Source organism: Ananas comosus, linkage group 5 (genome assembly GCF_001540865.1).
Source record: "Ananas comosus cultivar F153 linkage group 5, ASM154086v1, whole genome shotgun sequence".
Taxonomy (NCBI): domain Eukaryota; kingdom Viridiplantae; phylum Streptophyta; class Magnoliopsida; order Poales; family Bromeliaceae; genus Ananas; species Ananas comosus.
In genome coordinates this window covers 7,868,996-7,889,130 of record NC_033625.1, presented here as the reverse complement: position 1 = coordinate 7,889,130, position 20,135 = coordinate 7,868,996, and the positions used below count along the sequence as shown (strand labels likewise).

Here is a 20,135-nt window from a genome sequence, read left to right as displayed (position 1 = left end):
GAAGACGAGCGGCTGGCTGATTCGTGTGAAGGGCTCCAAGACGAGGGGCGTTTGGAGTCTAACCCCTAAGTTCCAAGGAAGGTGGACATATGACCTTGAATCCCAGAAGGGGAGTTTTAGTCGGAGGACTATTTCCATGAGGAGTTACAAGGTTGGCTACTAGACTCGAGGAACTATGGTTAAGTCAGGGCAAAGTGGGCGTTGAGGCTGAGTAGCCCGCAAGTTATGGAGGAGTGTCAGTACAATCTTACAATCCAATGGATTATGAGTTTCGAATTCTGGTTCTGTGAAGGAGTTAGTGTGGTGCGAACGAGGCACCATGGCTGGGGAGCTCTAACTCAGGGAGGGACAAAATGTATGTATAAAACATTTGGTTAAGGAGGACCAATGGATTTTATGGAAGCGTTGTTGAGCAGACGAACACGATGGCAGGTCAGTGTGGCATGAGATGTCAAGGCCGTGGGTGGCTCTGGTCTGGAAGAGTAGTGTACTGCTGGCAACAGAGTTTGAAGAAGTGGGAGAGCATCGACGAGGACGTCGATGGTTCAAGTGGGGGAGCCTGTCACGGGTCGATCGCTGGGACTCGACCGTGACATCCTTGGGGGCCACATTTGGTAAGCACTTGGTTTAACGAAGTTATGGAGTTGCACAGTTGAAGCATTCCGTCAGGGTGGAGTTGCTGTCAAGTCTACGGAGGCAATTCCCTAGCAATGGCCCATGCCATGACAAGAAATTTGGTGCTGCATGCGGGGTTTCAAAACGTACCCCTCGGTGAGCACCTTTGTACTCCTGGGGTGCCAGATGGATGGATGCCTCGTAAGGATATATAGAGGAGGGGTGGACACTTCGTAAGTGGCCCCGACTCCCCCGTCGACCTATAGAACATGGGTCGTCCCTTGGCTAGCGGAGTGGCCAAGCCTAGCGTTTCGTGTGACCGGGTATTGGACGGTTGAAGGGACACGGACCTAGGGTAATATCGGAGACGCGAGAGGTCGGCGACATTACGAAGCGGGGAATACCGGGAGGCTTTCCTCCTAGGATCGCTTGCGCTACCTTATGCCAGCTCGGATCTCTGTAGTGGAGCGTACGAGCGGATGAGGGATAGTCTAGCGACGGATGGTCCTCCGTGAAGAACAAGGCTCGCGAAGGCAAGTGTGCTTAGTGGGGATTCGTGTGGTGCTGTGCCAACGAAGGCCAAAGAGGCGGAACCCAGTAGGCTCGCTAAGGGAGGCACGTCGTGGGAGAATTCGTAAGGCGGGATGCCTACGAGACTTGAGGGGCGGAATCTAATGAGGCAAGCGGTATCGGCATCCGTGAAGTGAATCTTGATAGACTGGACCGATGGTGTGAATGGCCAGGCATGGCCGAGCCAAGGAAAGGGCTAGTGGCTAGCGATGCGGAATGAAGCCGATTCATTTGTATGGGGCCTTATGAGGCGAACCTATGGGAATCAAGGGCACAGAGCGCCATGGCAAAGCAAGGGTCGTGGGGACGGTCGAGAAGTACGGTGTGGTGTTGTTGGCTCCCTTGCCAGGAGCGATGGGACACGAGGGCCGCACGGGTCGAATGCGAAGCACGGAGGTGCGAAGCATGGACGTGCGGGGTGTCACGCTAGGTCACTGGCATTGAGAGACAGGCGAGCTTGTGGCGCACACTTGGGTGGCTTTTCTGATGTATGCCGTTGGACCGAACGAGCAGGCCGCGTATCCGGTATGGCCATGGACGTTGTCAGGCGCATTAGGCATGATGGTGACAAATATGTTTATGAGTGCCCTTCGTGGCATGTGATGTTGCGAAGCCCGGACCTTGACGCGAGCGGCGTATAGGTCAAGTCGTGGGAGCAGGACGCATGGTGAGGCAGAACGCTCGGCTAGACTCATAGTGGTTCAAGTTGGGGGAGAGAACTTGTAATGTCCTTGGGCTAGTGATCGAGGCAGCAAGGCATTCCGCTACGGAGCACTCTCGAGAAGGGTTTGGTTGACGAAACGGGATGCACCTTACTTGGTGGCCAATCTCGGTATTGGGGTTGCTCGTTGGGAACTCGAGGAGTCTCGTATTTCAGATGTTTCATAACATTTTTGCAATAGCGAAAGCATTATTATGACCTTTAAAAGATGTATCTTTTCAAACACATTCTTTTCCGTCATTAGATTTTACTCCGAGTAAATCATAAAGCACTACGGACCAAACTCCCACTGAAGTTGTACAGTAAGAAAATAATCAGTGGGCTAAAGAAAAATATTCCATATAAGAGTAATTATGGTCCAAATTTGATAAACTCATCTTCCACAAAATGCAAATAAAAATGAAGAAAAAGCCTACTACAGAGGTATTTAAGAAATCAACCAAACAATGCCCTGAAAATTAAGGTTAAATTTCACTATTGGTCACTATACTAACCGCAGCTCAATTTAGATCGGTGAACTTCAATTTATTACAACAACATCACGAAACCTTAATTTTTGTTTCAATAGAATCATTTTTTATTTCCTGATAGAGCGAAATGGGGTAGTTAATATAGAGGCAATTTCTATATACCCCTCAAATATACTGAAGAGTTTCATATTTACCACTAAAATGTTTAAGAATGAAATCTATTTCTCTAAAATTCCAAGTTCTTTCGAGTACACGCTTAAAGTTAAATTATATTAATTTACTATTTAAAATAGCCGTTAACTCTATAAGAAAAAGACTATTTACCCTTCCAAATATGTCCTCTAAAAAAACATGTAAGTAATGAAATTTCTTTTTCTTAAGTTTTTAATCAAATCTAGCACTCATATTCATCCGGGATAAGACTAAAGATGAAGTAAACCCAGAATTAATCCAAGCTGATGAAAGAGCTAGATTTTATTAGTTAAACAATTTAGGGACCATTTGGTTAGATGTAATTATAAATGCAGTGTAGTTAAGATGTATGCAACTGAAAATGCAGTACTTACAACTACATGCAACCTATTTTGTTGAATGAAATAGAAAGCGCTAGAAGTATAAATAATTTATTTGGTTGAATGTGGTTGAGAAATGATTTTTAAAATTTTATCATTTTATATATACAATGGTGAGATTACCTCTAATGTAAGAAAAAAAAATTATTTTAAAAATAATTGAGCAGGTAAGCATACCTTTTATTTAAAGTTATTTTCTCCAACTGCTGCAGTTGGAACTGCGGCCAATTTGGGCGTAGTTCGAATTGCTGCAGTTGAGCCTTCTCCTGCAGTTCCTACTGTAATAGTTGGAGTTAAATATATCAAACCAAACACCAAATTTACATTTGTATGTAGTTACAACTGCAGTGCAGTTACAACTACATACAACCAAACGATCCCTTAGAAGTACAAATAAAAAGTCGGATATTTTTAAAGGGTAGGCAGGTAATATCAAATAAATGATGCTGCATTGATATAGTAGCTCATTAACCTGGCACATTTTATCTCTTGAATAATATAATTTAACTATCTCGACATCTTTATGAAATGATGTCACATTTGAATCAACTTACATCATCTGTGATAGTTACTGTAACACCCCAATAGTCCTACATCCGATGGGATACTGATTCCGATCAATTTATATATGGCCTACACGCTAGTAATAATAACTGGGCTTAAGCATTTTATGCCGATGGTTTGGGTCTAACGAGATATTGTTGCTAGCGGGTCGGGTCGTTGCAATTGGTATCCGAGCCAAATACCAGCCGGAAGTGTGAGAGCTAAGTGCTATGCGGGACAAAATGTTACACCAACGGATTTGGTGGGAGCCACCACTTGAACCCGTAGGAGCCACCTCTAGAATCTCACATCGCCTAATAATTCTGGTTATGGTCTGTCTGTAATCTGGTTTGAACCCGACGAGGCCATTAGGGTCTAAACAATGAGAGTTTGTAACGCCCCAATAGTCCCACATCGGATGAAATACTGATTCCGATCAGTTTATATGAGACCTTACATGCTAGTAATAATAATTGGACTTAAGCATTTTGAGTCGATGGTTTGACCCAACAAATTATTATTGCTGGCGGGTCGGGTCCTTACAATTGGTAACAGAGCCGAGTCGATGGTTTGGCCCAACAAGTTATTATTACTAGCGGGTCGGGTCCTTACAATTGGTATTAAAGCCGAGTACCAGCCGGAAGTGTGAGAGCCAAGTGCTATGCAAGACAAAGTGCTACACCAACGAATTTGGTGGGAGCCACCTCTTGAACCCGTAGGAGCTACCTCTAGAATCTCACATCGCCTGGTAATTCTGATTCTGCTGTCTGTCTGTCATCTGGTTTGGAACCGACGAGGTCTTGCTCTGTCTGTCTGTGATCTGGTTTGAACCCGACGAGGACACAAGGGTCTAAACAGGAGGAGTTTGTAACACCCCAATAATTCCACATCGGATGGGATACTGAATCCGATCAGTTTATATAAGACCTACACGCTAATAATAATAACCGTGCTTAGGCATTTTGGACCGGTGGTTTGGGCCCAAAGAATTATTGTTGCTATCGGGTCGGATCGTTGCAGTTACTGTGGCAACTAATAACCTTCAAGTGTGTAAAATCATATAAGAGTTTGACTAAACGATCCAATCAAAATCATAACTAAAGTTTAATGACTCAATTACAACAAAATAAGTTCGATGACCTAAATGAAACTTCACCATAAGTTCAGTGACTTTACTAGTACTATCATTTGCCGCAGATTAATTATTAACCAAAGTCAAACAGAACCAATCATTAATAATTAGATAAGCCATTCATGAAGATGAAAACATGGCCAAATATTTGCAACTAAGATCAACAGATGAACAAGTTATAAGCTCTTCCATGTGACAGCAGCAAACCCACAAACACTACAAAGGAAAACATCAAAAATACAGAGAGGGGTCACTCATATTCGATATTCGGAAACAGAAAGTGTATACATTTGGTGAGAGGGGGGAAAAGAGCAACATTTAACCCCCATGTTCTCTCATACTTGATAATTTTTTATGTACACTAAGATACAACAGAAAAAGAAGTCCAAGACGGTGAAACTATTACGGGATAAATATCACAACAAAAAGAACACAATATGCTACAAAGTACACTTGGATGAAGAATAACTTACTATGCGGCCCTCAAAATGATTAGAAAAGTTGAGCTGAAACACTCTTGATTCCAGTGGAAATCTTAAAGCCCAAAAAAGAAACTAGTTTGATCGCTTAAGGTCGTGAAGACTTAAGTCGTGGAGGTTGCTGAGGATGTCCGGTCAGATCCACGGACGTTATACTTCTCATAGACTTTCTCACGGTTATTCGCCCACCATGTTTCTGCTTGTTGCTCTCCAAATCTTCGCCGGCTGCAAAATTGCTCCCAATATCAGAATAATTCTTTTCATGGCATATTTTTTTGTATTTATCCTCAACCTTCTGATTATCACAGTTAGATCCCTACATTCTCCACTCTGCTGCAATTTTAGCCCTTCTATGTAGTTCCTCCATTAAAGTCGACAAATATGTCCATGTAACATCCATGGAGGCGATATTTACAATAACCCGGAAAGAGAGGATCTGGCAGAGGCTTACTAAGAAGTTCCATGATAATTAATTAGGCACCCATTTTAATGTAGGAATTCGGCGGTCGGACAAGTGTTTTTAAAGTTCTAAGGAGGTTTGGCACGAAAGGAGAGCGCCACCAAAAGGTTGAGCACTCCAACTGCTACTTTAAAAAAGGGCTAAAATTCATATAGTCTCCCTGGATATTTAGCAATTTGCAGCCCCTAACCCCGCATGTAAAGTCATAAATAAGATCTACAGATCCACTAGACGTATTTGTTAGCCCTTTACTCCCTTTCATAGGGGACTATAATGCATGATTTATTATTTAATTGAGATTTTGCCCCTAGGTTTTAATTATCGAAGAATGGTGATAAGAAGCAATTCATGATATATCAATGGGGGTTGTCTGTTACTCTAAACTGATGGAAAGAAAAAAAAATATAATAATTTAAGGATGAATTATTCCAGAAGCTACGGAAGTTAATTCCCAACTTGCCTGAATCGCACCCTCTTCAGCTCTCTGGTTCCATCATGTAGGGCAACAAGAGTTATATACACACCAGGTTCATATTGTTCTATCCACTCCGCTTCGACTTGATTACCAGCTGAAGTGGGGCTTCTTGGCTTTGAACCATTCAAATTAATTTGGAACCGTTCAGTTTCCCTCCTATCAAAATCTTCAGGTCTATTAACAGAAGTCGCCATCCCTGAAATGATATTCTTTTGAGTATTTGGGCGTTCCTCCAACATATTAAAGTTGTCACTGTAACGAGATGAGGGAGAAGAAACAGTTGGAGAGCCTGGGGCATTATTTGGATCGTTTCTCAATTGACTATCTCTACGAGGATCTGCTGGTAAAATGCCATGCTGAGTAATGCCATTTGGAAGGTACATAGATCTAATTTGTTTGGTGTCATAAACCCCAGGAGGAAGCCTCTCCGCCATCTCTTTTAGCTATAAAGAAAAGAAACCGAGATAAGCAGAACAATTAAAATTTGTTCTATGGTGGAAAACAAAACATAATCCTGATTTAGCTGGGTAAAAAAAAAAAAAGAAAAGAAAAAAGACTAAGTTAGGTGCTGAGGCTGCATTCCTATGTCGATAAAGAACACTAGTAAATATGATTGAAAACCTGCAAAACAAAATAAAAACTGAATTAAACAATTAAATACAGAGTAATATCATGTGGAAGGAGTTCTTAACCAGATGAAGGATAAAGTACATTGTGATTTTATGCAGAGAATATCATAGGAAGCATGGTAACAAGCACACAAAGTTTAACTAATAATGGGATGTTTAATTTTAAATCGACACAGATTATATAAGTTTGCCAGTGTTTATTTCAAGAACAAGTAAAACAAAGATTTTTGGAAGAACACTACCTGAGCAGTTAGAGATTTTATTACTTCCTTCGCAGCTTTTGACTTGGTAGATTCCTCAGCAGCAAGTGTCGCAGCCTCTTGAGCTTTCCTTTCTGAGTTCTGCAGCTCAATTTCTTGCTGTTCAAATTGCTGCTGTAGGCTATCAATCTGATTCATTTGTATTAACAAATGTAAGCATTCAGCAAGCAAAGAATGTTATAAAGTTATAATAGGATAAATTACAAAAAAATCCCCAATAAATATCTGTTTTTTCACTTCCCTCCCTGACTTACAAAAACCTATATTTTGCCCTCTTAAAAATTCAGAAATGTTTTCAAGGTGGTACGGCATTAATGGAGAAGGCAAAATGGCGAAATTATCCTTACTTCTTCTATACGAAAAAAAAATATAATTTTTTAATATATTTCTATCATTTTGAAGGGCATTTTTTATATAAATTATAAAAAATGAACAGAATAGTGATGGAACCCTAATGAAGGGATGCTAAATACAACAATTGAAATGTTGAGGGGATAAAATGTAGGTTTTCGAAAATTAGGGAGGGAAAGTGAAAAAGCAGGTATATATAAGGAGAATTTTTGTAATTTAGCCAATATAATAATAAGAATTAACAACAAATTAGTCTGTAAAGTTTGATAGTGATATCAATCAAGACCTTAGTATTCCACGAAGTTAGTTTTGCATAACAATTAAAACCTTCTGTTAGTATAGCATCTATAAGAATGCCATGGAAGCATCATTCACTGCCACCGCAATATGGTTTTTTTTTTCCTTTTCTAGGTAGTGGATTATCAGAAGGACTTACCTATTACACAGGACAAACTTCAGTGATTCAATTGTTAAAATTGGAAATCTGAGGATGTAATTGAATTTAGGGTCAACATTCAATGACTAAACTATTAATCAACCCTTAACATTATTATAGTGGCTTAAAACACCCTAGCTAACGTACCTCGGCACGCAACCTCTGAACTTCTTGGTTCAATAGGTCATTTGTTTCCTTCAGGCTATCAATGCTTTCCAAATTAGGTGATATGGACCATGGACTCAGTTTTCTTGAAAAAGGTGAAACAGCTCTGGGATCATTTGCTGAAGAAATAAACGAAGCTGTTTGGTTCAGGTCGATGAAAGGAATGTCTTTCAACTGTGAAACCGCAAAAAATGGAGACAAAGAATCAGTCTTCTTTCCCTGTTTGACTGATTTGGCATCCAAGTTCTTGATCAAATCTAAACTTGTACCCTTCATCGTTCCTCTCACGTCCACCTTTTCAGACCTATCCTTGTTTTCTAAACGAGGCATAACAGTCTTTTTACTATTGTTCATAGCAGACTCCATAACATTACTCAATTTCAAGTAACAGGAATCACACACACGATACGGCTTTCCAGGATTAGGAGAAAGTGCTGCTCGAAAAGCCTTCTTCGAGCTGCATGAGTGGCAGTGTACCAGACCACAGTTGTAACAATTGTGCCTTTTTCTGGTAAACCCAAATGCTTGTCTACAAGCTGTGCATTGCGACTGTTCTGAACCGGAAACCCATTTGTGCTGACAAATGGCTGCCGTGAAGCTGGAACCACATGCAATGTGTCGAACAGCCCTGTCCTTTAGAGTTTCGACAAGCATTGGTGTTTTCCGGTCTTCAATATCTCCATGGCCCAGTCTCCCATTAGCCCCCTTTCCCCACGTGTAAACTTCGCCAGTTGTTGTCAAGACTGCAACATGGTACGACCCACAAGCAACTTCGGCAACAGCTTCCCCACCAAGTTTATCCACAACTAAACATGGAAACTTCCCATCTGCCTGAGTATTGCCAAGCTGACCATAAACAGAACTGCCCATAGTAAAAAGATGTCCCGAAGTGGTCAAACCGATTGTGAGACTATGCCCGCATGCTATCTTGTGGAAGTTGTAGTCGATTAACGAGGGTACACAAGTGGGTTTAAGTCTGGGGGCTTTATCGCCATGTCCGAGCCGATATTTGTCCCCATCCCCCCAAGTGAACAGCTTTCCAGATGAAGTACTCGACTGGGTAACGATAACTTCCACCACTGCAGCAGTGTGCCATACACCACAGGATACAGCTATCGTCCTCAACCCCTTCAAAGATTCCACCTCCTTGGGGTACAAAACGGTTTCTCGATTTCCATGCCCTAAAACTCCAAATGTACCATCCCCAAAAGTGTACAGCTGCCCAGCCGTAGTAATCAAAGCAGTATGCCACGTTCCACAAGAGACAGAAGAGACTTGTACTCCCTCAAGGGGCCCTGCAACTCTTTTAGGTATCCAGTGGCTGATCTTAGTGCCATGGCCAAGAAGGCCTGCATTATGTCGGCCATCCCCCCAAGTATAAAGCTCTCCAGTAACAGTAATAGCGCAGGTATGGTACTCCCCACAAGCAACAGTTTCAATGTTGAGGGCCGATAAAGATTCAACAAGACGTGGGTGAACAACATCAGAACCCACTCCATGACCAAGCCGGCCACCACACTCTTCTCCCCATGTAAATACTTCTGATTGCCTCGTAACAAGAACAGCATGGCGGACCCCACAATTTACATAATTGACATCAAGCATTACATTGGACTCTATGGGTTTTGGCAAAAGGATGTCAGTTCTTGAAGAAGCGCTGAGATTTCTAGTGAGACCTGCTCTTGAAGAGCTATCATAGATGACCTCCCCCCACACATACACATCACCGAAAAATTCCGAATCTTCTTGCGCAGAGCCATGACTAGATGTGCTAGGGGCACTAGAAATACTTATTCTAATGTCAGAAGGGGAGTTTTTCAATTGCATATCTGTCACATCTGTTCTTTCTGCATAGTTTAAGTCCTCGAAAGAATGGACCTTGGTTGAAGTATTCAAATTTAGCTTATTTTCTAGAGAATCAACGGTAATGAAGGAATTGTTGCTCAGACTGCTGTCCCTAGTACCACTCTGAAATAATTTTCCACATAAGAACGTATCAAAGAGGTTATATTGATAGCACAAGTGTGCATGATTCATCTAGAAAACATTGGGACGTACAGAAGTGAAATATAACTACAACAGCTAAATTTTGAATGAAAAATGATGCTAACAATATGTAAAACCAGTTAAGAAAGATGAAAGAAGGTGATAAAAAGTGCTTTCATGTCCCAAATGATTTTAGAAATGCATAAAAGATTCTGCAAACAGGAAATTTCGGAATCACAAGATTATTACTATTCTCTATCATTTACCAAGAAAAAGTGGTTAAGTGATTGATTTCGTAGTTGGCAATGAACAGCCAAGTTTGTAATTTGGCAGGAGCTAAGAATATGCTTGCAATCTAACCTAAAAAACTATTCAGCCAAAACGTATCATGTAGAAGCCACTAGGGTCGATAGAATGTGCTTGATTAGTTAAAGCTAGTGGGTCGATATAGATATAAAAAATCACGCAAACGATAATAATGTAATGATGACTCAGCAACATGAAGAAATATTCATTTACATCAAATGAAAGTCCTCCACTGCTCCAGCTGTTTAATTTCACAACTCCGCGCTGATTTGAAGAAATTAATGTACTTAGGGCAGTAAACCATGCCTCTGCCTCAACTTTATCCTTGCATATCTTGTAAAACAGTAATGAGAATAGAAAATAAAAAGATCAATCAATATCTCAAGAAGATATTAAGAAAAGCAGAAGCCTTTTATTATATACTAACCAGATCAAGCGATCGTTTGCCCTGGCTGTGTATGAGTGAAAAGGACAAGTGGTCCTTTTCAGGGAGTGGAAACCGTTGAAAAACTAACTGGAAATTAGAAAACATAGTAACTAGACAGGTACAATGTGAAATTAAAATCTTAAGAAAAACTTGACCTTAAAGAAAAAGAGTTATAAGAAGAAAAATAATAGGTCATCAGTCATCACATAGATAAGTCATCACATAGATAATCTCACAGTTCTTTGTCCGGAGATGATTCTTGAAACAGAAGCTAACTTCAACCGTTTCTCTTTACTACTCGAGATCCAAATTAATGATGATTCATCCTACAAAGCACAGACAAGGTTCCACATATCAATAAATAGAAGTGCCCTCTAATGCACAAGATAGTTTTGACACTAATCTAACAATAGTTGCCTTTTCCAGCCATCTGTTGTAGAATGCATCTCTAATGCTTTTGAAAAAAACCAACCAAATAATGGAAAACCCACTTTTGAAAAAAACCAACCAAATAATGGAAAACCCATTGTTGTCGCACACACGAACATGCGCGCATGCGCGCGCACATACATACACACTGTTAGCTTTTCATACTTCCATTTTTTAAGTCATCGATAGCTGATCATCCTCTAACACCACAACGGATCCCTCAGTTCTTATCATTCACCAAAAGAATGTTATATATTTTATTCAAATTACCAAACAAGCAACAAGGCAGCCAAAACTGCCCTCAATTATTCATGTTGAATTGAGACACCCAGTGCCAGTGTGTTGCAAATTATGAACACATCATGGCATATATACTTGATCAAAATAAGAAAAGTCATATCACATGCTTCTCAATCTTTAAAGTGGATGCATTAGCATATGCCTACTCTGGCCCAAAAATAAGATTTTGAATGTTATTTATTGACTAACAAGTAAGCAGCACTTCAGCTCGGACGTCTTATGATTGAATAAGATGTCCCAAAACAATAACAAAAACAAACAAAAAAAAGTGCTGAATTTGACCAAAAGAAAATTGCATAAAAAATGTGGTGTAGCAAAAATGATTCCACATAGTCAAAAGTATGTATTACATAAGGTCAAAAATCCTGGACGTAATGACTTAATTTTGAAGCTTGCATCATTTTTATTGATCTATTTCCTCATACAAGCAGATATTTTACCATACTCACATGTGATAATCTGAACGGATAAAACTTTGGCTTTCCTTTGCGGCCATATTTAAGCAACTGAGTTCCTTTCTTTAAAGCAATAAGTGCCTGCAAAATACGTCCAGCTAGAAAATTCAGCAGAAAACAGAAATGAAACATTGATATCACTCAAACTGAAAGGTAGTTATTATGAAATATGAGTGCAATGCTGTTAAGTAGAAATGGAAAAGAGTAGCATTCAATTTTACATGGTTAGACCTTAACATACAATGTTAAATCTATATATTCAAAGTTTCAAACAACAAATTACATACTTAAGATAAAATATTCAAGTCCCTTCTATTATCTCCACAAATAAGAGAAATTGTTAATAAGTAACTAACAAGAGAAATCAATTGTCTCCAGGAATTTGCTCAAATATATTAACTCTCACTAAGTATCTGCCAGTAATGCTTTTACAAAGTAACCAAGATGATTTACTAGAAATAATCAAGATCTTCCAATCCATCAACCTCTAAACTTCAAGATTGCCCTATGGGGAAGCCAGAGTAAGGCAAAGATAAACTTCACCATTCGTTGTTTACAAAGATAGCTCGCATAATGTTACAGCTAGACTAGATGACATTTAAAGGCACAATGCAACTGCACCCAATTCATCAAGTTAAGAAATTAATGCAAATTCAGTCCCAAAAGTTCGACACGAGTTTCAATTTCATTCTCAGAGTTTCAATCGTAACAATTACCCCCTTAATTCAACCCTGATTTTAGCTTCGTATTTTAGGTTCAATTCTAAGCCTGGAGTTTGACTTCGATTCTAATTTCATTTCTGAAGTTTCGCATTGGTTTCAACATCCTCAATTTTAACAAAGGAAACCTTAATTCTGGTGTTGATGTGAATCATTAGTTTCAACATATTCCATATTAAATTGTTCAAACTAAAACTGTAAGGGCAAAAACGAAATCCAGGTCAAGTTCAGAGATCAAATTTGTAATCAACCCCTAATATTAATCGTCCTAATCAAGTCCAATCAAGTAATGCTACTATTATGACTTCCATTATCCAAAGACAAATCGATTTTTACCCAACTAAACAAAAAAAATCTCAACAAATCCTCTCCAGTTCCATTCCGTTACGAAGGATTGCGCCATGATACCGTAAAAAACAATCGATTCATCAACATCAATCACCGGCATTACCCTAAGACCTCGCGATCGCGCAAAAACACCAACAAAGCGAACTAAAGCCCCGCCCAAAAAAACATCGAAAAGGAGCGAATCGAGGGGGGAATCGGGGGAATGCGGGGGCGCTCCTCCGCTCACCTTCTCGAGTTCGACGGGATCTGCCATTCCATCGGACGGGCTCTAGCCGATGATCGCCGCCGCCGCCGCCGCCGCGGGCCTCCGATCGTCATCGATCCCCTCGGGCTCTCATCAAACCCCCCCTCAGGTTATGAAACCCTAGGAGAGAGAAAGCGAGCTGTAAGGGGTCGGGGAGAGAGAGAGAGGAGTCTTAGAGAGAGAAAGAGAGAGAGGACGAAGAAGAAGAAGTCGACGAAGGACTTGGGACTGTTAAAAAGAGTCATTACGAAGAGCATGAGCAGCGAGGAGAGTTGTTTTCGGTAAAAGTGTACGGAGACCACTAAATAATATAGAAATTTGAAATACTACTTCAATTTTTTACATTGAGATGTTGCTAGTTCTACAATTATAATTTAGTCCGCCTAAAAGATATACCTAACAAATTAGCCCTATCAAAGCCAAAAAAAAAAATTATTTAAATTCTTAAATTATTGGATTAGAGATTGTAAAGATTATAATCCCGGTCAGCACCATAAAATTGCGCCACGTAGTGAGTCGGGATGCACCACGAAAATGACTCTCAAAGCCAAATATAAAGTGACATATGCTGCACCAGAATTTGAGAAGAATGTACCCAAAAATCAAAAATCCATGGAGTTGATGCAGTCCACAAAAATAGGGACATGGCCGATAGTGAGGGATAACTGAATAAATAACGAACGGGACTATAAATAGTCAGAAGATACCTGAAAAAGGATCTTTTTCCCTAAGAACAAAAAGACCAATTTATTTTCACGTGCTTTTCTGCTTTTCTAAGAGTAGTTTACTTGTCATCTCTCTTTCCCTTACATTTCTTGCTTTTCTAGTAGTTTTAAGTTAGTTTCCCTGAAAATCAGATGCCTTAGCGACGTCTATCTTTATGTAAACGTTCTTTTTCTTTGGTAATATATATTCGCATTATTCGGCTTATTTTAGTCGAACCGAATATACAGTGTAGTATTTGAACTCGGTTGATCAGATCCCTTATCTGCTGAATCGCCTGATTCAGCTGTGGGCGCAAACTTTAAGGGCCACTATCAGAAGCCACTCTACTTCTTTACGTGCTTCCTGAAGGAGGACATTTGACTGAGTCAACAGTCTAGGAGCTCGGTTCATAACAACTTTTGGCACGCTCAATGGGACACGCTCAGGTAATTCCTGATTTATTTTGCTTTATATTATGAATGATGATAATACCATGAACCTTCGCAATAGAGTCATTCTGGACCTTCAGGGAATGACCAGGCTAGTAGCACCGAGAATGTGAATGAGCATCATGCGGTACTACCAGTTGGGGGTGAGACTAGCGGCAACTGGCTTATCAGGAGCCGAGTTTAACTCAAGCACTCAGCTAGATGACTCGAGTCTTGCAAATCTTAGACCAAAATAGTCATCAATGCACCGCCCAGTTAGATGCAATACTGGCCGCCATCATAGCATCCAATAAAAATATTGCCCAAAATGGGCAACTATTGGCTCGAAATGAACAACCATTTGGGGTCCACAAGGGCCTGTAATTACGCTAGTGTCACAAAATCTAATTGCACCGGCAATCACGCAGCCTCAAGTAACACCATTTCAGGTTGCATACAAATCGACAAACACAAACATCGGTCAACAGCCAGAAATGGTCTGGGGTCTACCTCCTCTACCACCTTTATCGGTTTATCAGCACCAGAACGTAGGGATGAGGGCTGGGGGGCAAGGCCCTAATGTATTGTATAGACCTAACCCTGCAATACAAAATTATGGGTTTCCTCTCGAGCCAAATGTGGCTCAAGCTTGGGTTCCTATTCCGGTAGGGAACAATAATGAATTATACGCTCAGATTGAGGAAGCTATTTGAAGTACTTTTGGAGTAGGAGCTAGGCCGGCAATGCGGCCCGTAGTTAGATCTCCTTACCCCACAAACATTGATACGGAACATCCGTATCCAGCAAATTAGAAAATGTCTAAATTTGATAAATTCTCTGGTGATGAGACCGAAAATACAGTCAAACATGTAGCACGATTTATAGCTCAGTTTAGGGAAGCAGCCGTAGACCCATTTTTAAAACTCCAACTTTTTAATACATCGTTAACTAAAACGGTATTTACCTGGTATACTAGACCGCCTGCCAATTCCATCCGAGATTAGGACGAATTGGAAAGAAAATTTTATGAACAATTTCGAAGATCGGAACTGAAATTATCGGTAGCTGATTTGGCTCAATACCGGCAAATCCTGGGTGAATCGGTTGAAAAATATTTGAACCAATTCAAGACAGCAAGGAGCTGATGTTTTTTTAGAATGCCGAAGTCGGAATTTACCAAGATGGCATTTAATGGCCTACATTTCAAAATAAATGACCAGTTTGAAGATAAATACTTTTCGAACTTGTTCGATTTAGGCATTAGGGTTGCCCAATACGAACAATTTAGGAATAAGAACAGTGATAATCGGCCACAATAGAGCCGAAATAAGGAATGGAATAGGAAAAGAGAAGAATATTTCTTTCATTGAGGAAACTTCGGCTCAAGATGAGCGAAATACTTTCAGTGAAATAAAAGAGTCGACTGATGAGGCCGAGATATATGCAGCAGAGATGTTTAAAAACCGTCAACCTTATAAGTGTGCCCTATTGAAACCAGCTAAGACAAGCGAGGCTAAAATGCATGTTACAGCATATACTTATTCTTTCAATGTTAGAAAGACCGATTTGATAGTTTATCAATTATTAAAAGACGGTAAAATTAAATTTCAAAAAGATCAAACAATACCTCTTGAAGAAGAATTAAGAAAATGAAAATATTATAAGTGGCATAATTCATGGAGCCATAGAACGAACAAATGCATGGCCTTTAAAAGGCAAATCCCGAAAGAAATAAATGAATGTCAGCTAGTGTTCGCGGACCAAGAAAATAAAAATAGTATGAAAATTGCTTAGAACCTATTTCCTTCTCAGGTCAACATGGTAGACATAAAAAAAAGGCACCAGTTAAAAGAAAGATCGAACAAGACATTGCAAGCACAAAGAGAGCACTTCGGCTATGCATATGATATAAGGCCGAGATGACGCGTTGCAATTAGGAAGCTATTATTCAAAAGAAAATGCTATATGGAGAATGGAAATGAATTCATGGCTTTTTCCGAAGAATGGAAAGATTTGCCTAAGGCCGAAGGAGATCTGGATAACTGTTCGAAAGAGGCCTCAAACAATTCAGAGAAGAAGGTAGAATCTAAAAGCGACAAGAAGAATCTTCTAATCCAAAGAGTCTTAGATGATTACTACAATCAAACAAGAGAAAGGACAAGCCGAAGGGGTTATTTAGAAAAGCCTTTCGGCATTCAGCAAAGACACCCGGGATATCGGCCTACTTAGCATCAACAACCCAAGCCGAGACCTAAACTAGAGTTCGAAGGGATGACTGAAGGGGATATAGAATTCCTCGGTCGAAGATTGGTAAATGAGCTCGACATTCAGTGGTGCCCAAGACCCTATAAAAGAAGAGAAATCTTGAGAGAACGCCTCAGAATAGTTAAATACTAGCGAATGTGCCAGTTGACCAATGGCATATGGCAAGAGCACCGGACAAATGGCATGGGCAGATGTTAATGAAAACACAGAAATGGCAGCAGCAAAGGATACAAGTTGAAGCATGAAATCACTAGGAAGAAGCAAAAGGAATGAGGCCGAACATATGGAAGTGGCCTGAACAACGGCCACCTTATCGGACTATGAAAAAGGACAATGAAGCGGGCGGTTCAAATCCTATACTGTGGTTGAAATCTAAGATTGAGCAATCGGCTCCAATTGAGTCGATAAAGAAGGTTACGAGAAAAGAGTTAGAGGAGAAGATTGCCTCTTTAGAAACTATTATTAAGCGAGATAGACGGCCCCCTAAAGAGAGGGAAGTTCGGCCAAAAAGTAATTCTTCGACTGAAGCAGCTAGGGAATCCGAGAAAAAGAAGCAGAAATTTCAAGACGGAGCAACCGAAGGAAGTTCGACTGACGTAGGCATGGTATACGCCTTACCCTCCTCATTTAAAGCAGAATCTATAGAATTTGAGGAACAACCCCATTGTGGAGAAGAGCTGACAGTAGCCCAGCTCCGACTTGAAGATATCAGAATGGCTGATGCGGTGGTATTTAAGAAGCCATTAGCCCTACAAACTAGGTTTGTTAGACCTTTATTTATTAAGGCATTAATAGAAGGACGACCTCTAGGCCGAGTCCTGATTGATGGTGGAGCCATGGTCAATGTCACGGCTACATCATTTTTTAAGAAATTGAGCAAGAGTAAAGACGAGCTCAAGCCTACTAATATTACCATTACTGACTTCACTGGAAACGGTCCACAGGCCAGAGGCATATTTACTACCGAGCTTACAGTTGGGTCCAAAACCTTCCGAACAGCCTTCTTTGTGGTGGATGCAGATAGTCATTACAATCTGTTGCTAAGGCGTGACTGGATCCATGCTAATGAATGCGCACCGTCTACCTTGCAAGGAAAGCTATTTCAGTGGATTGGAGATCGTGTCGAGGAAATCATGGCCAAGGGAATGCAGCAGGCGGTAGATATCAATGTAGAAGGCGTTAGCCATATCAGTTGGGCTGATAGTGACCCAGACCAAATTTCATTTGTTCGGGTTATAGAAAGAGGAGTACAATTGGTGCTCCTCAAGGAAGTAAATGCATTGGTGGCTACCGAAGAGCCACTAGACTAGTTGAAATGGAACGTTAAAAATTAGGAGCCGCGTGTCACGGACAAAATGTTTTCCGCGGACTTCTTGACAGTGGCCCAACTTCGCTAGCGGAGCGGGTCGTTAAAGAGACCCAAACCCAACCCGCTATGGGAAACTCAAGGGTTATGAAACTCCCATGAGTTATGGGGTGACTCTTTGGCTTATGGCTCATTATGAGGGTGAGTTAATGTGTGTCATAATGAGAGAGTTAGTGAGTGGCTAGATTCAATGTATCTAGGAGCCTATATATAGTTGGGTTTGACTTAGGCCAAAGGACATAAGAGGGAGTGTGTATGTGAGTTGTAATTTTCATTTTCTAAGTAGTGTAGTACTTAGCTTTTTGAGAGAACCTCTACCTCTTTCTCTTTGTCATTTTCCTTTGCATACTTAGTCGTAGGACGCGAAAGTCCGAACTAGCAATAGGGATGAAGGCTTGCCCATCTTCGAGCAAGAAGGCAAGCGCCGCACGGACTTTGCGAATAGAACCGCTAAGGCCGTGATAGTTGGTATCAGAGCCGGTTCGAGGAGGAACCATGTCTTCGTCGGAAGCTGCCGTCGTTAACGTTGTGCCTGAGCCCAGGGCGACCAAGCGCGGCAAGAGCAAGGAGCCGCGGACTCTGGTGAGAGAGTCCGTATTGCTTGATGACCGCGTAGGCGTGCTGGAGGACTCTGCTGCGAGCGCGGAGGAGCGCTACTCCGACCTATCCCAACATGTGGGGATGTTGGAGGAGGGGTTTTATTTGATGGAGATGGATATTGTTGCAGCTATGGCAACATTCCGCCATCATCTGGAGCAGTTCAAGGTGAACCTTGCCAGTCACAACGACAAGCGGGATGTGCGAGATGTGCTGCTTCAGAACATCGGTGCCCAGGTCAAGGAGGTCGAGGACCTTAAGACGAGGGAGGCACTACCTGAGCGAATCGAGGGCAATCGAGGTGAACCACCAAAGGTGAGCGAGGCCAAAGGTGGGGGAGATTGTCGTGATACAGGGGACGTAAAAAGGCGCAACGAGAGTTCAACCCTTACTGCCTTGCAGCTTTACAAGGAGGTGAAGCGCTGGAAGGCTAAGGACCTCGCGGAGGAGGGCCTGAGCAACAGTGGGAGTGTCAAGTCTCATGCGGCGTTGAAACGGATAGCGTCCAAGCAAAGTGCAAGTCATTCTGCCAAGGAGCCTGCGAGAACCAAGAAGCGTTCTGCAGCTTGGAGGAGTACGTGTGCGTGTCGCGGAGGACATGCACACTCGGGCCGTTCAGCGGCTTTGCGGCGTACACGTGCGTGTCGCAGAGGACATGACACCCGGGGCATTCTGCAGCTTAGCAGAGTGCGCGTGCATGTCGCGGAGGGCATGCACATCCAGCGAATTCTTCGCACAACAGGCTCGCTGGTGCACTTGCTCAGAGGGGCAAGACACTAGGTGTTGGTGCGGGGATAGATGCGGACATTGGGAGCAAGGCACAGGGCAGATCGCGCGCGAAGGCACAACGGATCGCGCGGAAGGCTATACGAACCGGGAGCGACTCAATGCGCGACGAGGGCGTCTGCGCGTTTGGTGGGGGAGAATGTCACGGACAAAATATTTTTCGCTGACTTCTCCATGACAGTGACCTAACTTCACTAGTAGAGCTGGTCGTTAAAGAGACCCAAACCCAACCCGCTATGAAAAACTCAAGGGTTATGAAACTTCCATGAGTTATGAGGTGACTCTTGGGCTTATGGCTCATTATGAGGGTGAGTTAATGTGTGTCATAATAAGAGAGTTAGTGAGTGGCTAGATTCAATGTATCTAGGAGCCTATATATAGTTGGGTTTGGCTTAGGCCAAAAGACACAAGAGGGAGTGTGTATGTGAGTTGTAATTCTCATTTTTTAAGTAGTGTAGTACTTAGCTTTTTGAGAGAACCTCTGCCTCTTTCTCTTTGTCATTTCCCTTTCCATACTTAATCGTAGGACGCGAAGGTCCGGACTAGCAATAGGGACGAAGGCTTGCCCATCTTCGAGCAGGAAGGCGAGCACAGCAAGGACTTTGCGAACAGAACCACCGAACCACTAAGGCCGTGACACGAGGCTCTAGATGAGCTTTGGCATAACAAGCCGACTGAAGAAGTCGGCTACCCTATTGAATCGGTCGAGTTGGCCGATGAGAGATTTCAATTTTAGAGGCCGATTTAAACAAAAAATGATTCAGCTAAAAGAGCGAAGACTGTAAGATTGCCTAATGATAACCACGCTAAAATTCATGAAGGGATCAAGACAGAGTGCATGGAAGAATCTCCGATCAAGGCCAGTGAAAAAAGGCTGGAAACTCAGGATCCACTAT

The 20,135-nt window shown here is 41.6% G+C and overlaps 1 protein-coding gene across 2 annotated transcripts; it reads right to left on the bottom strand.

The window, feature by feature from the left end:
• LOC109710332 lies at positions 4,817–13,328 on the bottom strand. Of its 2 annotated transcripts, XM_020232842.1 has the most exons (9): positions 13,075–13,323; positions 11,776–11,862; positions 10,834–10,923; positions 10,598–10,684; positions 10,384–10,503; positions 7,861–9,846; positions 6,909–7,055; positions 6,023–6,480; positions 4,817–5,327 (listed from the first exon to the last, which is right to left on the bottom strand). In XM_020232842.1, the coding sequence occupies exons 1-9, from the start codon at positions 13,099–13,101 to the stop codon at positions 5,207–5,209; spliced, it is 3,123 nt and encodes a 1,040-aa protein (XP_020088431.1). In that variant the 5' UTR covers positions 13,102–13,323; the 3' UTR covers positions 4,817–5,206. The 2 variants fall into 2 exon arrangements, with proteins under 2 accessions (XP_020088431.1, XP_020088433.1); XM_020232844.1 differs by lacking the exons at positions 4,817–5,327; positions 6,023–6,480 and adding an exon at positions 6,551–6,658 and having other exon boundaries at positions 13,075–13,328.